Below are 18,943 nucleotides of genomic sequence, written 5' to 3' on the forward strand. Positions count from 1 at the left end.
TCATCGAGCCGACAGAGAGTATAGTCTACCCCGGGGGGAGTGGTTCCCGGAAGGAGATCAATACTACAATCATACGACCGGTGCGGAGGAAGAGAGGTGGCCCTGGACCGACTGAACACCGTGCGCAGATCGTGATATTCCTCCGGCACCCCCGTCAAATCACCAGGCTCCTCCAGTGAAGAAGAGACAGAGGAAACAGGAGGGATAGCAGACATTAAACATTTCACATGACAAGAGACGTTCCAGGAGAGGATAGAATTACTAGACCAATTAATAGAAGGATTATGACAAACTAGCCAGGGATGACCCAAAACAACAGGTGCAAAAGGTGAACAAAAAATTTAAAAAGAAAGGGTTTCGCTATGATTACCAGAGACAGTGAGGGTTAAAGGTAGCGTCTCACGCTGAATCCTGGGGAGAGAACTACCATCCAAGGCGAACAAGGCCGTGGGCTCCCTTAACTGTCTGAAGGAATGTCATGTTCCCGAGCCCAGGTCTCGTCCATAAAACAGCCCTCCGCCCCAGAGTCTATCAAGGCACTGCAGGAAGCTGACGAACCGGTCCAGCGTAGATGGACCGACAAGGTAGTGCAGGATCTTGAAGGAGAGACCAGAGTAGTAGTGCTCACCAGTAGCCCTCCGCTTACTGATGAGCTCTGGCTTTTACTGGACATGAAGTGACAAAATGACCTGCAGAACCGCAATAGAGACAGAGGCGGTTGGTGATTCTCCATTCCCTCTCCTTAGTCGAGATGCGGATACCCCCCAGCTGCATAGGCTCAGCACCCGAGCCGGCGGTGGAAGATGGTAGTGATGCGGAGAGGGGGGCAACGGAGAACGCAAGCTCCTTTCCACGAGCTCGGTGACGAAGATCAACCCGTCGCTCTATGCGAATAGCGAGTTCAATCAAGGAATCCACGCTGGAAGGAACCTCCCGGGAGAGAATCTCATCCTTTACCTCCACGCGGAGACCCTCCAGAAAACGAGCGAGCAAAGCCGGCTCGTTCCAGTCACTGGAGGCAGCAAGAGTGCGAAACTCAATAGAGTAATCTGTTATGGATCGATTACCTTGACATAGGGAAGACAGGACCCTGGAAGCTTCCTCCCCAAAAACAGAACGATCAAAAACCCGTATCATCTCCTCCTTAAAGTCCTGATACTGGTTCGTACACTCAGCCCTCGCCTCCCAGATTGCCGTGCCCCACTCACGAGCCCGTCCAGTAAGGAGAGATATGACGTAGGCGATACGAGCTGTGCTCCTGGAGTAAGTGTTGGGCTGGAGAGAAAACACAATATCACACTGGGTGAGGAACGAGCGGCATTCAGTGGGCTCCCCAGAGTAACACGGCGGGTTATTGATTCTGGGCTCCGGAGATTCGAAAGCCCTGGAAGTGGCCGGTGGATCGAGGCGGAGATGGTGAATCTGTTCTGTGAGGTCGGAGACTTGGGCGGCCAGGGTCTCAACGGCATGTCGAGCAGCAGACAATTCCTGCTCGTGTCTGCCTAGCATCGCTCCCTGGATCTCGACGGCTGAGTGGAGAGGATCCGAAGTCACTGGGTCCATTCTTGGTCAGATTCTTCTGTTATGCACGTGAGTGAGGACCCAAAAGCGGTTTAACAAAAACAGAGTCCTTTAATGTCAAAACACAGGGAAGACATAGATCCTCTTCAGATGTATATAATGGCAAAATAGACAACCCGCAGAGAGGGCGACAAATGAATCATAAAGTCCTTCTGATATTTACAGAAGAGTTCCCCTTCTTAGCAGCGGAGGAGAATAGCTGGGTTAGAGTCCCCTTCTTAGCAGCAGAGGAGAATAGCTGGGTTAGCGGCGACAGACTGCTGGTCTCTCTGGGTCGTAGAGGACAGAGGTACCTGATCACACGTAGCATCAGATGAACAGGCAGATTCCGACAGGACGGGACAAGGGTGAAGCAAACAAGACGATAGTTTGGTTCTGGCATGAGAAACTCAAACGAGAATCTGACAAAGACAGAAGCAGGAACAGAGAGAGAAATAGAGACCTAATCAGAGGGAAAAAAGGAACAGGTGGGAAAAGGGTGAACGAGGTAATTAGAGAAAATGAGGAACAGCTGGGGGAAGGAGAGGAAGAGAAGGTAACCTAATACGACCAGCAGAGGGAGACGGAGTGAAGAGAAAGAACAGGAACAAGACATAATATGACAATACATGACATCTGTAAACAAAGACAAACAAAACAAAGTATGTAGCCTATCAGGGCGAGCCCCATGTTTGATTCATCGTCTATGAGAAGCCTACGCTCTTAGAAAAAAGGGTTCCAAAAGATTATTCTGCTGTCCTGATAGGAGAATCCTTTTTGGTTCCAGGTAAAAACCTTTTGGTTCCACGTAGAACCCTCTGTGGAAAGGGTTTAAAATGGAACCAAGAAGGATTCTACCTGGAACCAAAAGGGTTCTAAATGGAACAAAAAGGGTTATTCTAGGGGTTATCCTATGGTTCTAGATACTACCTTTTTCTAAGAGTGTATGGACTTAAGATTAATTGGAGGACAGCTGACATTTTGCACATATTTTAGGCCTTTTGATTATTTCTAAAGCCAATAGGAACAGATCTGCAGATGTTCCTTTTTGCATGTTGTCAATTATCATAGGCTTTCTGTCCTCTATAGAATAATGTATATGCATTGGAAAACCAGAATGCATATGTAAAGCATGGACCAATCTGTGCCTGGGTTTAATGACATTCAACCCACCAACACTCTGAACTCTAGTGTATCACTAACCAAACATATTGCCACCTCTGCAACATAATACTGTTGATGAGCTACTGTATCCACTACTTTCATCATTACCAGTGAGTGACTTAATTGTGTTCTTACAAAATGTTGGTAACACTCAAATGCATTATAAACACATTTACAATTATGAGCTATGTATAATACATAGTATTGCTTATAGCCACTAATAAACACTGGATTATATGGTTGGGAGCTCTATAGGCTTACATGAATAGACAATCTCATCAGTTTTCATGTATTATTCTGGTGAAATACCATTTTACTGGGGATACTGAATGTTTTTTTCCTCTTAAATCCAAAGCTAGACTCCAGTCATATTGCCTGTACTGATCCAAAGGTCACAAACTTTGCTACCTCCCACAAAAGCCTTCCAACACACTCTACTTTTACTCTCTCAAGTAGTAGACTCTGGATTTGACTCAGATGACATTGAGACCACATTTCCCTTGCCTTAAGTGTTTGGATTATCACAAAGTGATGTAAATAGTGGGAATAAAATATGTAAGTGATCTGTAAACATAATTTCAGAGGGAGGGGAGAAGGGGGGTCAATCCAGTGGCAGTCTAGTGGTGTAATCATCTGTGTGTATAGTGTGGACAGAGTGCTGAACACTTAGCAGTCACTTGTACCCAGTCCATTCTTTACATTTTTTGAGAAACTATTATGTATTGCCTGTGGTTTTTTTATTACACACAGACTTGGACTATTCCATGTGCTTCTGTGGCAGCATTGATGATTCATTATTGAGGTCAGCGCTCTTGAACTTGGCGCTGTGATTCAATTTAGATGAGTCTTGCCAAAACATGCTCTTAAAATAAACTTTTCACAAGATACAGTACTCAGGAGCAGTTTCAATCATCATGTCAAACCTTCATCGTCAAATATGTTTATCAATCATGAACATTTTTAAAAACAATAGCAAAATGCAGTGCACCAGATGATAGGACTTTTTAATAGTTTGTCTTTAGCAACTACTCCAGCAAAATAATGACATACAGTGCCTTGCGAAAGTATTCGGCCCCCTTGAACTTTGCGACCTTTTGCCACATTTCAGGCTTCAAACATAAAGATATTAAACTGTATTTTTTTGTGAAGAATCAACAACAAGTGGGACACAATCATGAAGAGGAATGACATTTATTGGATATTTCAAACTTTTTTAACAAATCAAAAACTGACAAATTGGGCGTGCAAAATTATTCAGCCCCCTTAAGTTAATACTTTGTAGCGCCACCTTTTGCTGCGATTACAGCTGTAAGTCGCTTGGGGTATGTCTCTATCAGTTTTGCCCATCGAGAGACTGACATTTTTTCCCATTCCTCCTTGCAAAACAGCTCGAGCTCAGTGAGGTTGGATGGAGAGCATTTGTGAACAGCAGTTTTCAGTTCTTTCCACAGATTCTCGATTGGATTCAGGTCTGGACTTTGACTTGGCCATTCTAACACCTGGATATGTTTATTTTTGAACCCTTCCATTGTAGATTTTGCTTTATGTTTTGGATCATTGTCTTGTTGGAAGATAAATCTCCATCCCAGTCTCAGGTCTTTTGCAGACTCCATCAGGTTTTCTTCCAGAATGGTCCTGTATTTGGCTCCATCCATCTCCATCCATACCCATCAATTTTAACCATCTTCCCTGTCCCTGCTGAAGAAAAGCAGGCCCAAACCATGATGCTGCCACCACCATGTTTGACAGTGGGGATGGTCAGGGTGATGAGCTGTGTTGCTTTTACGCCAAACATAAAGTTTTGCATTGTTGCCAAAAAGTTCAATTTTGGTTTCATCTGACCAGAGCACCTTCTTCCACATGTTTGGTGTGTCTCCCAGGTGGCGTGTGGCAAACTTTAAACAACACTTTTTATGGATATCTTTAAGAAATGGCTTTCTTCTTGCCACTCTTCAATAAAGGCCAGATTTGTGCAATATACGACTGATTGTTGTCCTATGGACAGAGTCTCCCACCTCAGCTGTAGATCTCTGCAGTTCATCCAGAGTGATCATGGGCCTCTTGGCTGCATCTCTGATCAGTCTTCTCCTTGTATGAGCTGAAAGTTTAGAGGGATGGCCAGGTCTTGGTAGATTTGCAGTGGTCTGATACTCCTTCCATTTCAATAGTATTGCTTGCACAGTGCTCCTTGGGATGTTTAAAGCTTGGGAAATCTTTTTGTATCCAAATCCGGCTTTAAACTTCTTCACAACAGTATCTCGGACCTGCCTGGTGTGTTCCTTGTTCTTCATGATGCTCTCTGCGCTTTTGACGGACCTCTGAGACCATCACAGTGCAGGTGCATTTATACGGAGACTTGATTACACACAGGTGGATTGTATTTATCATCATTAGTCATTTAGGTCAACATTGGATCATTCAGAGATCCTCACTGAACTTCTGGAGAGAGCTTGCTGCACTGAAAGTAAAGGTGCTGAATAATTTTGCACACCCAATTTTTCAGTTTTTGATTTGTTAAAAAAGTTTTAAATATCCAATAAATGTCGTTCCACTTCATGATTGTGTCCCACTTGTTGTTGATTCTTCACAAAAAAATACAGTTTTATATCTTTATGTTTGAAGCCTGAAATGTGGCAAAAGGTCGCAAAGTTCAAGGGGGCCGAATACTTTTGCAAGGCACTGTATTTACAAAACATTATATAATTATATAATATATTATTCTGAAGTGCATGATCTCCAGAGGCTACATTCACCATATGAACTTGTCATATCAATGTTATATCCAATTTCTTATCAGAAAGTATTTATACCCATTGACTTTTTCCACATATTGTGTTACAGCCTGTGTTACAGCCTGAATTTAAAATGGATACATTTAGATATTTTTCCACTGGCATATAGTACCCCATAATGTCAAAGTGGAATTATGTTTAACAAAAAAAAATGAAAAACTGGCCCCCCAAGTCGAGCAGTGGTCTAAGACACTGCATCGCAGTGCTAGAGGCGTCACTACCGTCCCGGGTTCTATCCCAGGCTGTGTCGCAGCCGGTCGCGACCGGGAGACCCATGACGTGGTGCACAATTGGCGAAGTATTGTCCTGGTTAGGGGAGGGTTTGGCCGGCCAGGATGTCCTTGCCCTATCGTGCTCTAGTGACTCCTTGTGGTGGGACGGGTGCATGGACGCTGACTTCAGTCACCAGCTGTATGGTGTTTTCTCCGACACATTGGTGTAGCTGGCTTCTGGGTTAAGAGAGCAGTGTGTCAAGAAGCAGTACAGCTTGGCGGGGTCAAGTTTTGGAGGACGCATGGTGCTCGACCTTCGCCTCTCCTGAGTCCTATCACAAAAAAGGGGTAAAAAGTACAACAACAAAAAAAATATGAAAAGCTGATATGTCTTGAGTCAATAAGTATTCAACCCCCTCAGTAAAAATGTGCTTAACAAGTCACATAATAAGTTGCATGGACTCTGTATGCAACAATAGTGTTTAACATGGATAGGCCAAGTATCATCAGGGCCCCTAGTACCTGGTTGGAAACCACTGGTGTATCAATACAGCCAGTCACTGCAAATATACAGGTGTCTTTCCTAACTCAGTTGCCGGAGAGGAAGAAAACTGCTCAGGGATTTTACAATGAGGCCAATGGTGACTTTAAAACAGTTAGAGTGTAATGCCTGTGATAGGAGAAAACTTGAGTATGGATAAACAACAATGCAATACTAACCTATTTGACAGAGTGAAAAAATATATATTTTATTCCAAAACATGCAGCCAGTTTGCAATAAGACACCTATGTAATACTGCAAAAAAATGTGGCAAAGCAACTCATTTTTGTTCCTGAATACAAAGGGTTGTGTTTTGGGTAAATCCAATACAACACATTAGTGAGTACCACTCTCCATATTTTTAAGCATGGTTGTGGCTGCATCATGTTATGGGTTACGGGTATGCTTGTAATTGTTAACAACTGGGGAGTTTTTCAGGATAAAAAAAAAACGGAATGGAGCTAACCACGGGCAAAATCCTAGGGGAAAACCTGGTTCAGTCTGCTTTCCACCAGAAACTAGGAGATGAATTCACCTTTCAGCAGCACAATAACCACATGTAAGTGACAAGTGTAGACACAACCTTAGAGACTTACCCAGTAAGACTGCTGTAATGGCTGCCAAAAGTCGCTTTTACAAAGTATTGACTCAGGGGTGTGAATACTTATGTGAATTAAATATTTATGTATTTAATTTTCAATAAATGTGAAAACATTTCTAAAAACATGTTTTCACTTCATCGATTGGGGTATTGTATGTAAATGAGGGAGAAAAACTATATTTTGTATACAGCTTGTAACACAACAAAATGTGGAATAAGTCAAAGGGTATGAATATTTTCTGAAGGCACTGTATATAAACTAAAAGTATGTGGGCACCCCTTCAAATTAGTGGATTGAGCTATTTCAGCCACACCCGTTGCTGACCGGTGTATGAAATTGAGCACACAGCCGTGCAATCGCCATAGACAAACATTGGCAGTAGAATGGCCCGTACTGTAGGGCTCAGTGACTTTCAACATGGCACCGACTTCCCAACAAGTCAGTTAATCAAATGAATGCCCTGCTAGAGCTGCCCTGGTCATTTGTAAGTGCTGTTATTGTGAAGTAGAAACGTCTAGGAGCAACAATGGCTCAGCCATGAAGAGGGAGGCCACACAAGCTCACAGATCAGGATCACTGAGTGCTGAAGCTCGTAAAAATCGTCTGTCTTCGGTTGTGACACTCACTATGAGTTCCAAACAACGTCAGCAGAAGAACTGTTCGTCGGGAGCTTCATGAAATGGGTTTCCATGACCAAGCATCCGCACACAAACCTAAGATCACCATGCACAATGCCATGCGTCGGCTCGGGTGGTGTAGAGCTCGCAGCCATTGGACTCTGGAGCAGGGGAAACGTGTTCTTTGGAGTGATGAATCACGCTTCTCCTTATCTGGGGTTTTGGTGGATGACAGGAGAACGCTACCTGCCCCAATGCATAGTGCCAACTGTCAAGATTGATGGAGGAGGAATAACGGTCGAGGGCAGTTTTTCATGGTTTGGGCATGGCCCCTTAGTTCCAGTGAAGGGAAATCTTAACGCCAGAGTATACAATGACATTGTAGATGATTCTGTGCTTCCAACTTTGCGGCAACAGTTTGGGGAAGGCCCTCTTCTGTTTCCGCATGACAATGCCCCCGTGCACAAAGAGAGATCCATACAGAAATGGTTTGTCGAGATCGATGTGGAATAACCTGCACAGAGATCTTATCTCCATCGAACACCTTTGGGAGGAATTGGAATGGCGACTGCGAAGTCGTGCCTATTTGCCCAACATCAGTGCCCGACCTCACTAATGCTGCTAGTGGAAAGCCTTCCCAGAAGTGTAGAGGCTGTTATAGCAGTAAAGGGGTTACCAACTCCATATCAATGCCCGTGATTTTAGAATGAGATGTTCGACGAGCAGGTATTCACCTACTGTTGTCCATGTAGTGTATTTCCAAGTGTTTTAGTTCACAGTAGGCTACTTTTCTGTAACAATATTACTGAAATCTGATAATAATACCAACAACAAAGGTAAGTTATTTGGGTCGATATTAGACAATGCATGGCATGGGGTTAGGGCTCTGGCCTTACCCCTCATTTGTTTGTGAAGGAGGAACACAGGATGATGCAGGAGACGATAATGTTATGTCCAGCAGGTGGCGGGTTTTGTACACTATAGCACCACCGCAAGGTGTTGCTTATCCTCACTTTTAAGAGGGATCAAATGCCTTCCAAATGCAAGAAGAAAAAACAGCTTGACCACAGGAGCACAAACACCTTGTCAATATAACAACGATAACAGTGAAGACCTACAGTGAGCTACATTTGTGCTGTAACTTGGACAATGAGTGTTTTATATTAATCAAATGTATTAGGTAAATGTATTCATTCGATTTTTTAAATAGCTCACTTAGTGATTATTCAACAAAGTCATAGATCTCAGCGGGCCTAATGTTTCCAGTTTCGTAAATTCTCCTTCCCTGCCTTGCTTAATTTGAGTTTAACTTCAGATATTTACTTTATTGCATAAACAGCCTAGAAATACCTAATCTCAACTGCTCTTTCTTCCGTATAAAGAAGATATTTTATCCTGCATTTGAAATTGAACACAGGTTGAGATCCGTCTTAATTGAATAATGGTGTGGGGGGGGTAAATACACTAATGCTCTTTATTTCCCTCCCGATCTCAAGTTAAAGTGACAGTTGCATATTTACTTTAATTAGGAGAAAGAGGGAGTTGATTTGTTAGTCCCTTCCACCTTGTACAGAAGCTTATTTTAAACAGGAAGGCTCTGAGGCCTAATGGAATTATTTATTTTTAAAAGAGCAATTTGCTTTTATTCCAATGAATATAATAATCGAAATTATTTGTTTTGTCGATTTTTGCCCTTCAGATTACAGATCGTATGCTTTAGATGCATGAGGTTAAATCCACATGTTGTTGCATCCACTAATAATACCAACCCTATGGAAATAAGTATAAGCATTGTTATTAAAACTAGGATGATGCTGATAATAACAATAATATTAATATAATGTGGATAATATCTTAATAATTATATTAATGAAATGCCTGTTTATAAAGTATATAGGCCTAGAAGCTGGTTAAAAATAAACAATTTTCAGTTATGGGCTAGACAAAATGGCAAATTGATACTTTGATTCGTTTGTAATAGGAAAATGCTGTATGCATTAAGCTCATTAAAGCCATACACCAACGTTTTGTTTTAGTTTAGAGATAACGTTTGACACTGTGCTGCAGCTATGTTCGCCCGTACAACTATGTTCGCCCCCCCCCCCCCCCCCCCCCCCCCCCCCCCCCCCCCCCACCACTTTGTGGCATAAAGTAAGCCTACTTCCAAAAAAAGGGGGAATTGAGTTTACGGTAAAGAGCTGTCTCAAATTCGAATGGGGGCTGACTAAATGACGCGCATGTGCGAGTAAAGGGTTTGGTTGCAATAAAGAGGCGGTTTGAGTGCAGACCGCAGGGCAGTAACAGAAGGCGTCTTCCCCAGAGTCACTATAGAAGTCCTGCACACAACTATTTGGGACAGCTGTGAACTACACGCGCTTACATTCTGAGCTCGGTGTGAACATGCGGGACAAGTTGTCTTGCGAAGTCAAAAACTTTCTCTGAACTACTTGAAACTTTTTTCCAAGGCGTTTTGCATCGGACCGTCCCCACGTTTTTAACTCCAGGACCCCTCCGGATCCAAGGACCGACCAATCTGAGCTGGTAACTATTTCCTTGTATTACATTTTGTCTGTAATTTTTCTATGAGCCATCTGTCATAATATGACGTTTAAACGTTGTTTATGTTCAGGCTTCTTCGGGGGTAATGAACAAAGCTGTCAACTTTAGCGCAACTGGTCTGAGCTGAGTTCTAGTAACATAACTGTTCCATTAAAAGTAAATATAGGTGTTATGACAATATCCCCTAATATTCCGTTTTTGACTTTTGGCATGTTTTAACGCAGGAACTAGAAGTAAACATCGTCGACAGTGTCTCGAGCTTGCATGGAGTCAGTTCTGGGTGCCTTCTGAGTTAGATGCGCCAGGCGAGTGTGAAACAGGTGGGATCTTTCACGTGTTATACGGGATCCTTAGGCAAGGGGTTATGGTTAAGGATAAGGGCAGGGGTTAAGGGTAGAGTATGAACGTCCCAAGCACTCTGGATAGCACTGACCGATCTTTCAGGAGTAAACACATTCCAGCACGATGTGAAGTTGATGGAGTAAAATCAACAAGGATCTATGTGAAAATAAAGAAATAATTCCATGCAAAACATACATTTCGATGAATTGCATTATACATTACATGGTCTGAGTCAACATAAGAAAGATTCCTGTGTTTGATGACGAGGATGGCCATTGATTTTGAGGGTTTTCCCCAATTTAATTGATCCAAACCAGTATGAAAGTCGTAGTGAATGCATGTTTCTGTTGTCTATAATGTATCATATTTTTTTCCATTAATTTGTAGGATAAGGTAAGCATACATCCAAATATTAGTAATATATTGATTTACTCAAATATAGCTGGAATGGTTAGGATGATTATGACCATCAGGCTATCGTTGTTATTTGTTTTAGCAGTCTCTTATAGTACTTACTTCAACGAATTTCAATAGGCCATCAAAAAACAAAAGCTAGTGTCGGCGTACATTTCATAATTTATTTTGATATCTATCAACTTTAAGCTGTTTTAGTTGTAGGGGAATTCCATGCTATTAATAATCACATATTTAGAGTTAAACCACTGTGATGGAATATAACGAAAGTCGTCCTTTTATTGTAGGCCACTTTACATGGATAAGCGTTATAGTTTTTTACTTGAACACAGTGTTTTCTGCTGTAGGAATCTATACATCTCATATTAAAACACGGTATTTTGTCTGAAATTACAATCATCTGCATTAAAACAGTGACCACATGTTTGTGCTAATTGCTATGAACAAATTCACGGGTTTATGGTATGAAATATGATTTGGAACAATTGTCTTAAATTGGGATCCTTCTTAGGCCTATTCATTTTTTAATTGTTGTTTTCAGAGACCTTTTTCCCACGTTGCTTAGGTGCACACATCAGTTGCTTTATTTTATTTTATTGCGCTCAAGTGCCCATATCCTCTCATGTTCTGCATCAACACACGGCTAAAAACATGCGTATTCGCGGTAATTGCTGCACAATTAACCAAAGGATCTGCATTAACATAAGAACTCTGAAGTTGCTCTCCAAAACCCATTGGGCACAGACGTCAATTCAACATCTATTCCCCGTTGGTTGAACGTAATTTCATTGAAATTACGTGGAAACAACGTTGATTCAACCAGTGTGTGCCCAGCGAGTACACACACGGTCACCATTCCATCTATAAGAATTGAACACTATATGTTTCTAAGAAAGATACGTTGTAGTCTACTTTAATCCACTTTTAAACAGGGGAGCTAATACAATTAAATCATCCAAGTTTGCATGCAGTTTGGTTTACCAAAAAGGTATGTAGGCATATGACAGAAAGCCTATCCTAGCCACAGTAGTGAGGTTAGGGCTATAAGGCAAATTGACCATATGGATTTAGTTTGACTGAGTCGTAGCCTGTAGTTTCCCGAGTGTATTTGCTCCCGAGTGGCGCAGCAGTCTTAGGCATTGCATCTCAGTGCTAGAGGCGTAACTACAGACCCTGGTTCGATCCTGGCTGCATCACATCCGTCCGTGATTGGGAGTCCCATAGGCACAATTGGCCCAGCGTCGTCCAGGTTAGGGTTTGGCCGGGGTAGGCCATAATTGTAAATAAGAATTTGTTCTTTACTGACTTGCCTAGTTAAATAAAGGTTCAATAAAAAATATATAATAATGATATATAAAAAATATTCCCACATTCTTTAATCCTAAACTAGTGCATTACAATGTAATGCTTACTGTAGCCTATATTCGTCTCTTTGTTTATGTACAACCTGAAAGATGCAAGCTCCCTCTAAATTCTGAAATTAAATGTAGGCCTAATGTTATATGTAAGGCCCATGTCTGTCGGCTACAAGAGGGCGCATATATGGATACAACATAAAGTGAGCCCATTAACTATTTCATCACCTCAGTTTAGATAAACTTGTGGCAAGGAAAAGCTGCGCTGATTTTCATCCATTTTGGCGAGTGGGGACCGAAATGGGAATGCTGGTTTGATTTTTCTTGTCAACACCAATGCAAAATTCTCCTAATTAGCCAACAACGTCTTGGCAATATGTAATTTAGGTTTACCTCGGGTCACCTTTAATCCATAGGATGTGGGATCTTGTTTTCAACTGTCCTAGTAGTCTAACCTCTATATATTTAGAATTAGAGTAGAGAGCACATGTCTGAAACATACTAACAATAATATACCTGCGTGATATGTGTGTGGGACAATTCGATCATGCTTTGCGTTATCTTGTATGTTCAAATCTCACAACACGTCCGCTTTCGGCCGAGGCGCGGAATTTAACGGTTGGCCAGTCACGACCAACCGGGAATGGGACGTAGCAGTGTTCAGCTTGATTGTTGAGTCGTTGAGATGGTATGTAGACATCAAAGGGTTATTAAGGATACGAGACGGCTCGGGAGCAACCGCTGATCTCCCCTAATGACCTCTAAGTAAAAGTCAATTACTTCTGCGTCATGATCAGAAAGGAGAAATCCCCGGGGGACGTTTGAACTTCGGTAATTCTAATTAGGACTATTTCACTCTTATTTACTGCAGCGCAACCATGGCTCTCACTCACTCCCGACTTTTATTTATCAACATTTTAGGCCTATGTTCACCAATATGATCAAGAAGTCCTTTTCTCTAATATGCCTATCTATATACATGGAGACTATTATTATCTATATCTTGATTAGGCCATATCTTGTGGTTTCCTTATGTTATTATAACACAGTATGTATGACTAAAGTAGATAACCCATGACCACTTTTAACAATAATATTAATAATATCAACCAGTAGTAGAATTATGACGAAGTCATATTTGCAGAGCAGTAAAAAAAATGGGGATTACACACAAATCCATATGACTAACAAAATCAAACAAAGCAAATGGCATGGCTTAGGGGTAAATGCTTTTTTGGTGGAAAGCTAAATCATATCACAATGGTGCGGCATGCCAGCTCTGTTTAGACTAAGACAGAAAAGACACAGGATAACTGTGTCATATCCTGACCATCAAATAGGCACAGAAACAGAGGCATTATTGTGCTTTGTTATTTCCTCTTATCAAAACCTGTTTAAACAGATTCACAGACAAGGCTATACATTAAAAACATGAATTGGTAGCACTGGTGCTCCCAATTGAAAACACTTAAGAGCACCACATAAAATGTAGGAGCACCAGAAACTAACCTTTTTACAGCCTTTATTGGGCCTATATGAATTTGAGGTACTTTTGAAGTACATGGTGTCCACTAGAAACTACTATATAACCCTGTAAAGACGTTTGTTAATTTTAAAAGCTAAAATTGTGTTTTTTTTCATGAGCAAGTCTTCACCACATAATTCTACATGTAGGTAAGGTGTTTTGTGGTTGTCGAATCAGTATTTTTGAAAAATGAAATGTGCAAGAAAATTAACTAGCATGTGTCTGCTTGCTGGCTGAACCAGCCTCAAATTAATCCATATGAAATGAAAGCTGTGCTAACAACGTCAGTTCACACACTCAATGCTCCCTGTAGCTAGTGTAGTGAAATTATAGCTAATAACAGCACACGTGAGTTTTTCATGATAAAACTGTTTCTGTTCTGCCGAGATTAATTCACCAATTTTTTGCTGCACAGCTGACTGCTTTAGCTGTGACATTATCGTGTTTTCCCAACTGTTACAAAGTAGGCACAGTGCCAGCAGTCAGAGTCAAATACCTGCTGATTTCTGAGAACAGTCCCATAACTTTGGTGCCGTACAACTTCATCAACAAGCTGGCAAACTAGCTACCGTATTGGCCATTCAAAACATGATATCACTAGGCTGCTAGCTGGAGCAAATTTGCTCAGCTGATCAAGCATGGTTTGCCGTAGTAGCCAGTGCGTCATACCTACTGTTAGGCGGATGATCTAAATCCTGATTTAGTTCCATGTTTGGTTAGACAAATGGCGCCTGGCAACTGCGTGTCGTGTAAGAATGACACCATCTGACGTGAGACTATGCATTGATCTCCTGAAGAAGCTGTCCCTTTACCATTGTTTCTGTACCCCCAAATGTTTGGATACACTGGTAAAGTTACCAGGTTGTTAGCTAGCTAGCTAATAAGGCAATGTTAGTAAACAAGGTGTTAACGGCCCGCGACATGATTTATTAATGTAAAATATGGCCTGCCAATGGAGATGCATCCAGCTGCAGCTGGAAAAAAACGGAGTGCTGGTAATATACTGTAGTCACAACTTTTCAATGGTTTGGGCTAGGGACAAGCGGTTTTGTCTGTAGTAATGGTGCGACATCCACGGTCACAAATCTACGCTCATTTTTATTTATCCAGGGCACTCGGAAACAGTGGTACAGCTAAGCCTCATCATTACGACAATTATAATCTAGTCGCACTGGTGCAAAATATTTAGGAGCATATGGTCACACTTTAGAGCCCTGCTCACGGAGGCATTTCACCTCAGTGAATGGTGTCATTCTATTTACCCTGTCTTAACAGCCCCCGGCATGTTTTCTGGGAATGGGAAACACCCACACCAAACGCACACCAGTGTCTGTGTCAGCACTGGGAGTGCAGTGCACACCTTCTCTTCTCTGACCTGTACACATGTGCCACACACGCGCATGTGTGTACACACACAAACCCACACATGCAGGCTGTCCTCACTCATCGTGTGCCTTGAGGACAATACGTGATTCATAGTGTGTGTGTGTGTGTATCGGACCATGTGTTGAGCTGGTAGCTCCTGTTGCACGGAGGTCTGGTTCAGACAGCTCTTATCACTGTCTTCCCCTTTGTCTCAGTGGTAAAGGGATACATTCACATGCATCACCTTAATCCACTGATATGAGGCCTCTTGAAAAGCAACTAGATAATCAAGCCGAGCCGCTTGTGTATTGGCTTGGCATTGTGGTTGTGCTAGGGTGTGGGGGAAATACGCCAGGATGACTCAAAAAGAGGGGGTAGCAGGAAATACTTAGTTAGAAATGTTATTTGAATAGTAAATATCACAATTATGCTTCCTGGTTCGTGATGAAAAAGTATGATCATTATTGTCCTTATTTGTATTTTTAAAATAGTAGAAGATACTGTTGTTAACAATGTATCATTGGTTTGTAAAACAATAACATATGATGAGTTATACTGTATGTGTTGTCAAAATGACCTGACTTTTTTGTGGTGTTGCTTTTCCAGAGAATCCCGTGATCTGGTGATCAGTAGCGACACCAACCATGGGCAGCAAGACTCTTCCAGCCCCGGTTCCCCTCCACCCCTCCCTGCAGCTCGCAAACTACTCCTTTCTCCAGACCTCCAATGGCTTCCAGCTACCCACGGATCAGGTCCCTGGCATCTATAGCTTCAGCGCCCTGCATGCCGTCCACCTCCACCAGTGGACCCTGGGCTACCCTCCCTTCGCTCTTCCCCGCTGCACTTTCTCCAAGCTCCCAGCCCTGATGGACGGCCGCTTCCCCGGCATACCTTCCATCCCCATCTTTCCCCACCTGGTCCAGTCCAAGGACCAGGCCGCTGCGGCCGACGCCGCAGCTACCGCCATGGGTCTCTTCCAGGGCTCCAAGAACAAGCCTCAGCCACGCTTCGACTTCGCCAACTTGGCTGCTGCAGCCACCCAGGAAGACCCACTGAAGGCAGAGGACTTGAGCATAATGGGGGCAGTCGCCACCACTTCTCCTCGCCATGGCGGGCTAGGCTGTCTCATGGACATAGCCAAGCTGTCGTCGCCCGAGCGCAAGCCCAGCCGCGGCCGCCTGCCCTCCAAGACCAAGAAAGAGTTTGTGTGCAAGTTCTGCGGCCGCCACTTCACCAAGTCCTACAACCTGCTTATCCACGAGCGGACGCACACGGACGAGAGGCCGTACACCTGCGACATCTGCCACAAGGCCTTCCGGAGGCAGGACCACCTCCGAGACCATAGGTGAGACCCGCACTTTTCTATTACAATGAAGCTCAATTTAATGAACGAGGAGTATGGAGATAGATGGCTGCGAAAATGTTGTAAATTAATGAATAATATTTTATTGGAAACTTTATTAATTGGCCACATAACCTTCTACATAAGAACAGCATAGGATATTAATACAAAATATGAGTAATTGCTTCCTAAATTGTCGTATACACTACTGATTAATCATGTTGAGTCTCTGACAGTGTAATGCATCAGGATTGAGTCCAATTCCATTTGAATTCATTCTAATTCAAGACATGGAATAGCCCTGACTGGAATTTGCTCCAACCATATCATGCATTGGACCGTTAATCCATTTAGAGCGATAGGCCACTAACATGATCAGTATGTGAAAAAATCCAGTAACAATCCACAATGTGAATTAAATCGTGTAAAAATCTGGTTAAGTAGTGTCAAAAGCTGCAACAAAGGCATGAAGCGATATCATGTATATATTAAAGAGTTTAGCGGGGGCAATCTAAAGCTAATACATCGGAATGCCTTTGAATTGACATTGGCACTGTTGATATTGATTTGAATTATAGCTGTAAGTGATATAAACAACATCAACATTTTGCATACGTGTTGAGTATGAGAGTCATACGTTCTAATTCATACCTTTTAGAACAACATATCACCATAACGTTCACCTCCTTTTTCTCTTTCTTATTTCTATGTTGTCTCTTATTAATTTGTGGCTTTAGATTGATAGTTGTCTTTGTGTGTTTGTTATGTTTTGTTACTCAGACCTGACACTCTTTTTGTTCTGTTCTGCCCTGCAGGTACATCCATTCCAAGGAGAAACCTTTCAAGTGCCAGGAGTGTGGAAAGGGATTTTGTCAGTCCAGAACTCTAGCCGTCCATAAAACGTTGCACATGCAGGTCAAGGAACTAAAGCCATCCAAGATGAAGTGATATCAATAACTAAAAAAGGAGGAATAGGGGACACTGGAAAGAATAAAAGCAAATACATTTTTTAAAGCAAATTTAGGCATTTAGCAGACACTCATATCCAGAGTGATTTACAGGAGCAATTAGGTTTAAGTGCCTTGCTCAAGGGCACATCAACAGATCTTTAACATAGAACATCTCTGAACTTGAACTGAACTGAAGTGTTCTGACTGAAAAAGTGAAATGTTCACCAACATCTTGAGCTCATCGTGGGGAACGATTCTTCACAGATATTTGAAAATCCTGGATCTCTATGATGTATCCAGACAATTTCCAGGAGCACCTTGGACTATAAACTAAGTTGTTTTTCCACGTTTAGTTAAGAGATAATTGGGCTAAAGGACTTAAGAGCCTGTGTATTGGTTGGGCATGATGAAACCCAGTGGGGCGAATGGATCATACATCATGGATGTATGGAATGTGATCCAGATCCAGATGTGATCCAGATCTTTCTGACAAACTTGACCTCTCAGACATTCCGAGAGACTCTCACTTTTGATCCCCACATTGTTTAAGGGACATTACGTGTCTAACGCAGTCTTTTTAAAATTTGCTCATTTGGTTAAAGCCATGTCAGCATATCAGCATATCAGCCTCTTTCGAAGCTCACATTCCAATGTTATTTTTGTACAGATTTCTTTTTGTATAATTTTTTGTATAATTGTATTTTTGCACTTTAACCTGATTATTGATTATTTACATATATCACTGGATTCCTTAAACTTAAACTTATTTTTTTAAATAAATAGTCATTTTCTAAACAAAATAAATATTGTATAATTGATTCTGGTTTGTTGTGAGAGAAATACTATCAAATACTTTGCCCTTTTAATTTACATAACATCTTTTGAGGTATTTCAATGGAAATCAGTTGCAAACATGTTTTGTTTACTAATTTCCTGTAGTTAACACATTCATTTAATTGGGATTTCCTTGTTTCTGAAGTAGATTCCCTTGAATTGAAACAACTAATAGGCACATTACATAAAGAGTATAGAGACATTTTCAGCAAGTACCTTGAACCTACTATAGATTGATTACATAATGTATCTGTGTGAGTGTGCGTGCGTGTGTGTTGTGAGGTGTAGCAGTGGTCCTAATCTGAATCGCAACATTTTAGGAGTTGGTTTAACACTTGGCAACGTGATTTTGGTGGCAGGTAGCTAACCTCACTGTCAACATTAGGTGTTAACAGGATCATCAGACATGTATATTGTGAACATGAAAGGACAGGTCTTGCATTAGTCAATACCTTGCACCCTGTCACTGTCTTCCCTTTTGAAGCTCTCACAAGTTGTCACTTCACACTATGCATGTGAAAGTCATAATGAACGACGTTAAGAGATCGGTCACATGATACTAATGACACCTCAATAGATTATCTTATTCTTCCAAATTCTCCCCATTGTAGAGATCAAATGCATGACACCCAATGACTATATGATACCACACCCCAGTCAATAACAAACGTTCCCCCAAATGTAATGGAACCTTTCAAGAAACATTCGGACAGTATCAAATGAGTATCTTGGCATAGTTTTAAAAATAATGTTGTCAGATCATTTCAAA

At 41.8% G+C, this 18,943-nt stretch overlaps 1 protein-coding gene across 1 annotated transcript; it reads left to right on the forward strand.

The window, feature by feature from the left end:
• Positions 1-9,779: 9,779 nt before the first annotated feature.
• LOC110505219 (protein odd-skipped-related 1) lies at positions 9,780-18,151 on the forward strand. Its single transcript, XM_021584303.2, has 3 exons — positions 9,780-10,029; positions 15,655-16,393; positions 17,206-18,151. Exons 2-3 carry the CDS (start codon positions 15,693-15,695, stop codon positions 17,336-17,338), a joined length of 834 nt encoding a protein of 277 aa, XP_021439978.1. The 5' UTR covers positions 9,780-10,029; positions 15,655-15,692; the 3' UTR covers positions 17,339-18,151.
• The last annotated feature ends 792 nt before the right edge of the window (positions 18,152-18,943 follow it).

This window comes from Oncorhynchus mykiss, chromosome 25 (assembly GCF_013265735.2).
Source record: "Oncorhynchus mykiss isolate Arlee chromosome 25, USDA_OmykA_1.1, whole genome shotgun sequence".
NCBI classification, from domain to species: domain Eukaryota; kingdom Metazoa; phylum Chordata; class Actinopteri; order Salmoniformes; family Salmonidae; genus Oncorhynchus; species Oncorhynchus mykiss.

Excerpts from the sequence above, each read along its gene's own strand:
- LOC110505219 (XM_021584303.2), top strand. The coding sequence starts at position 15,693 with ATGGGCAGCAAGACTCTTCCAGCCCCGGTTCCCCTCCACCCCTCCCTG. Across the intron at positions 16,394-17,205 it reads GACCACCTCCGAGACCATAG|GTACATCCATTCCAAGGAGA; the intron begins GTGAGACCCGCA and ends TCTGCCCTGCAG.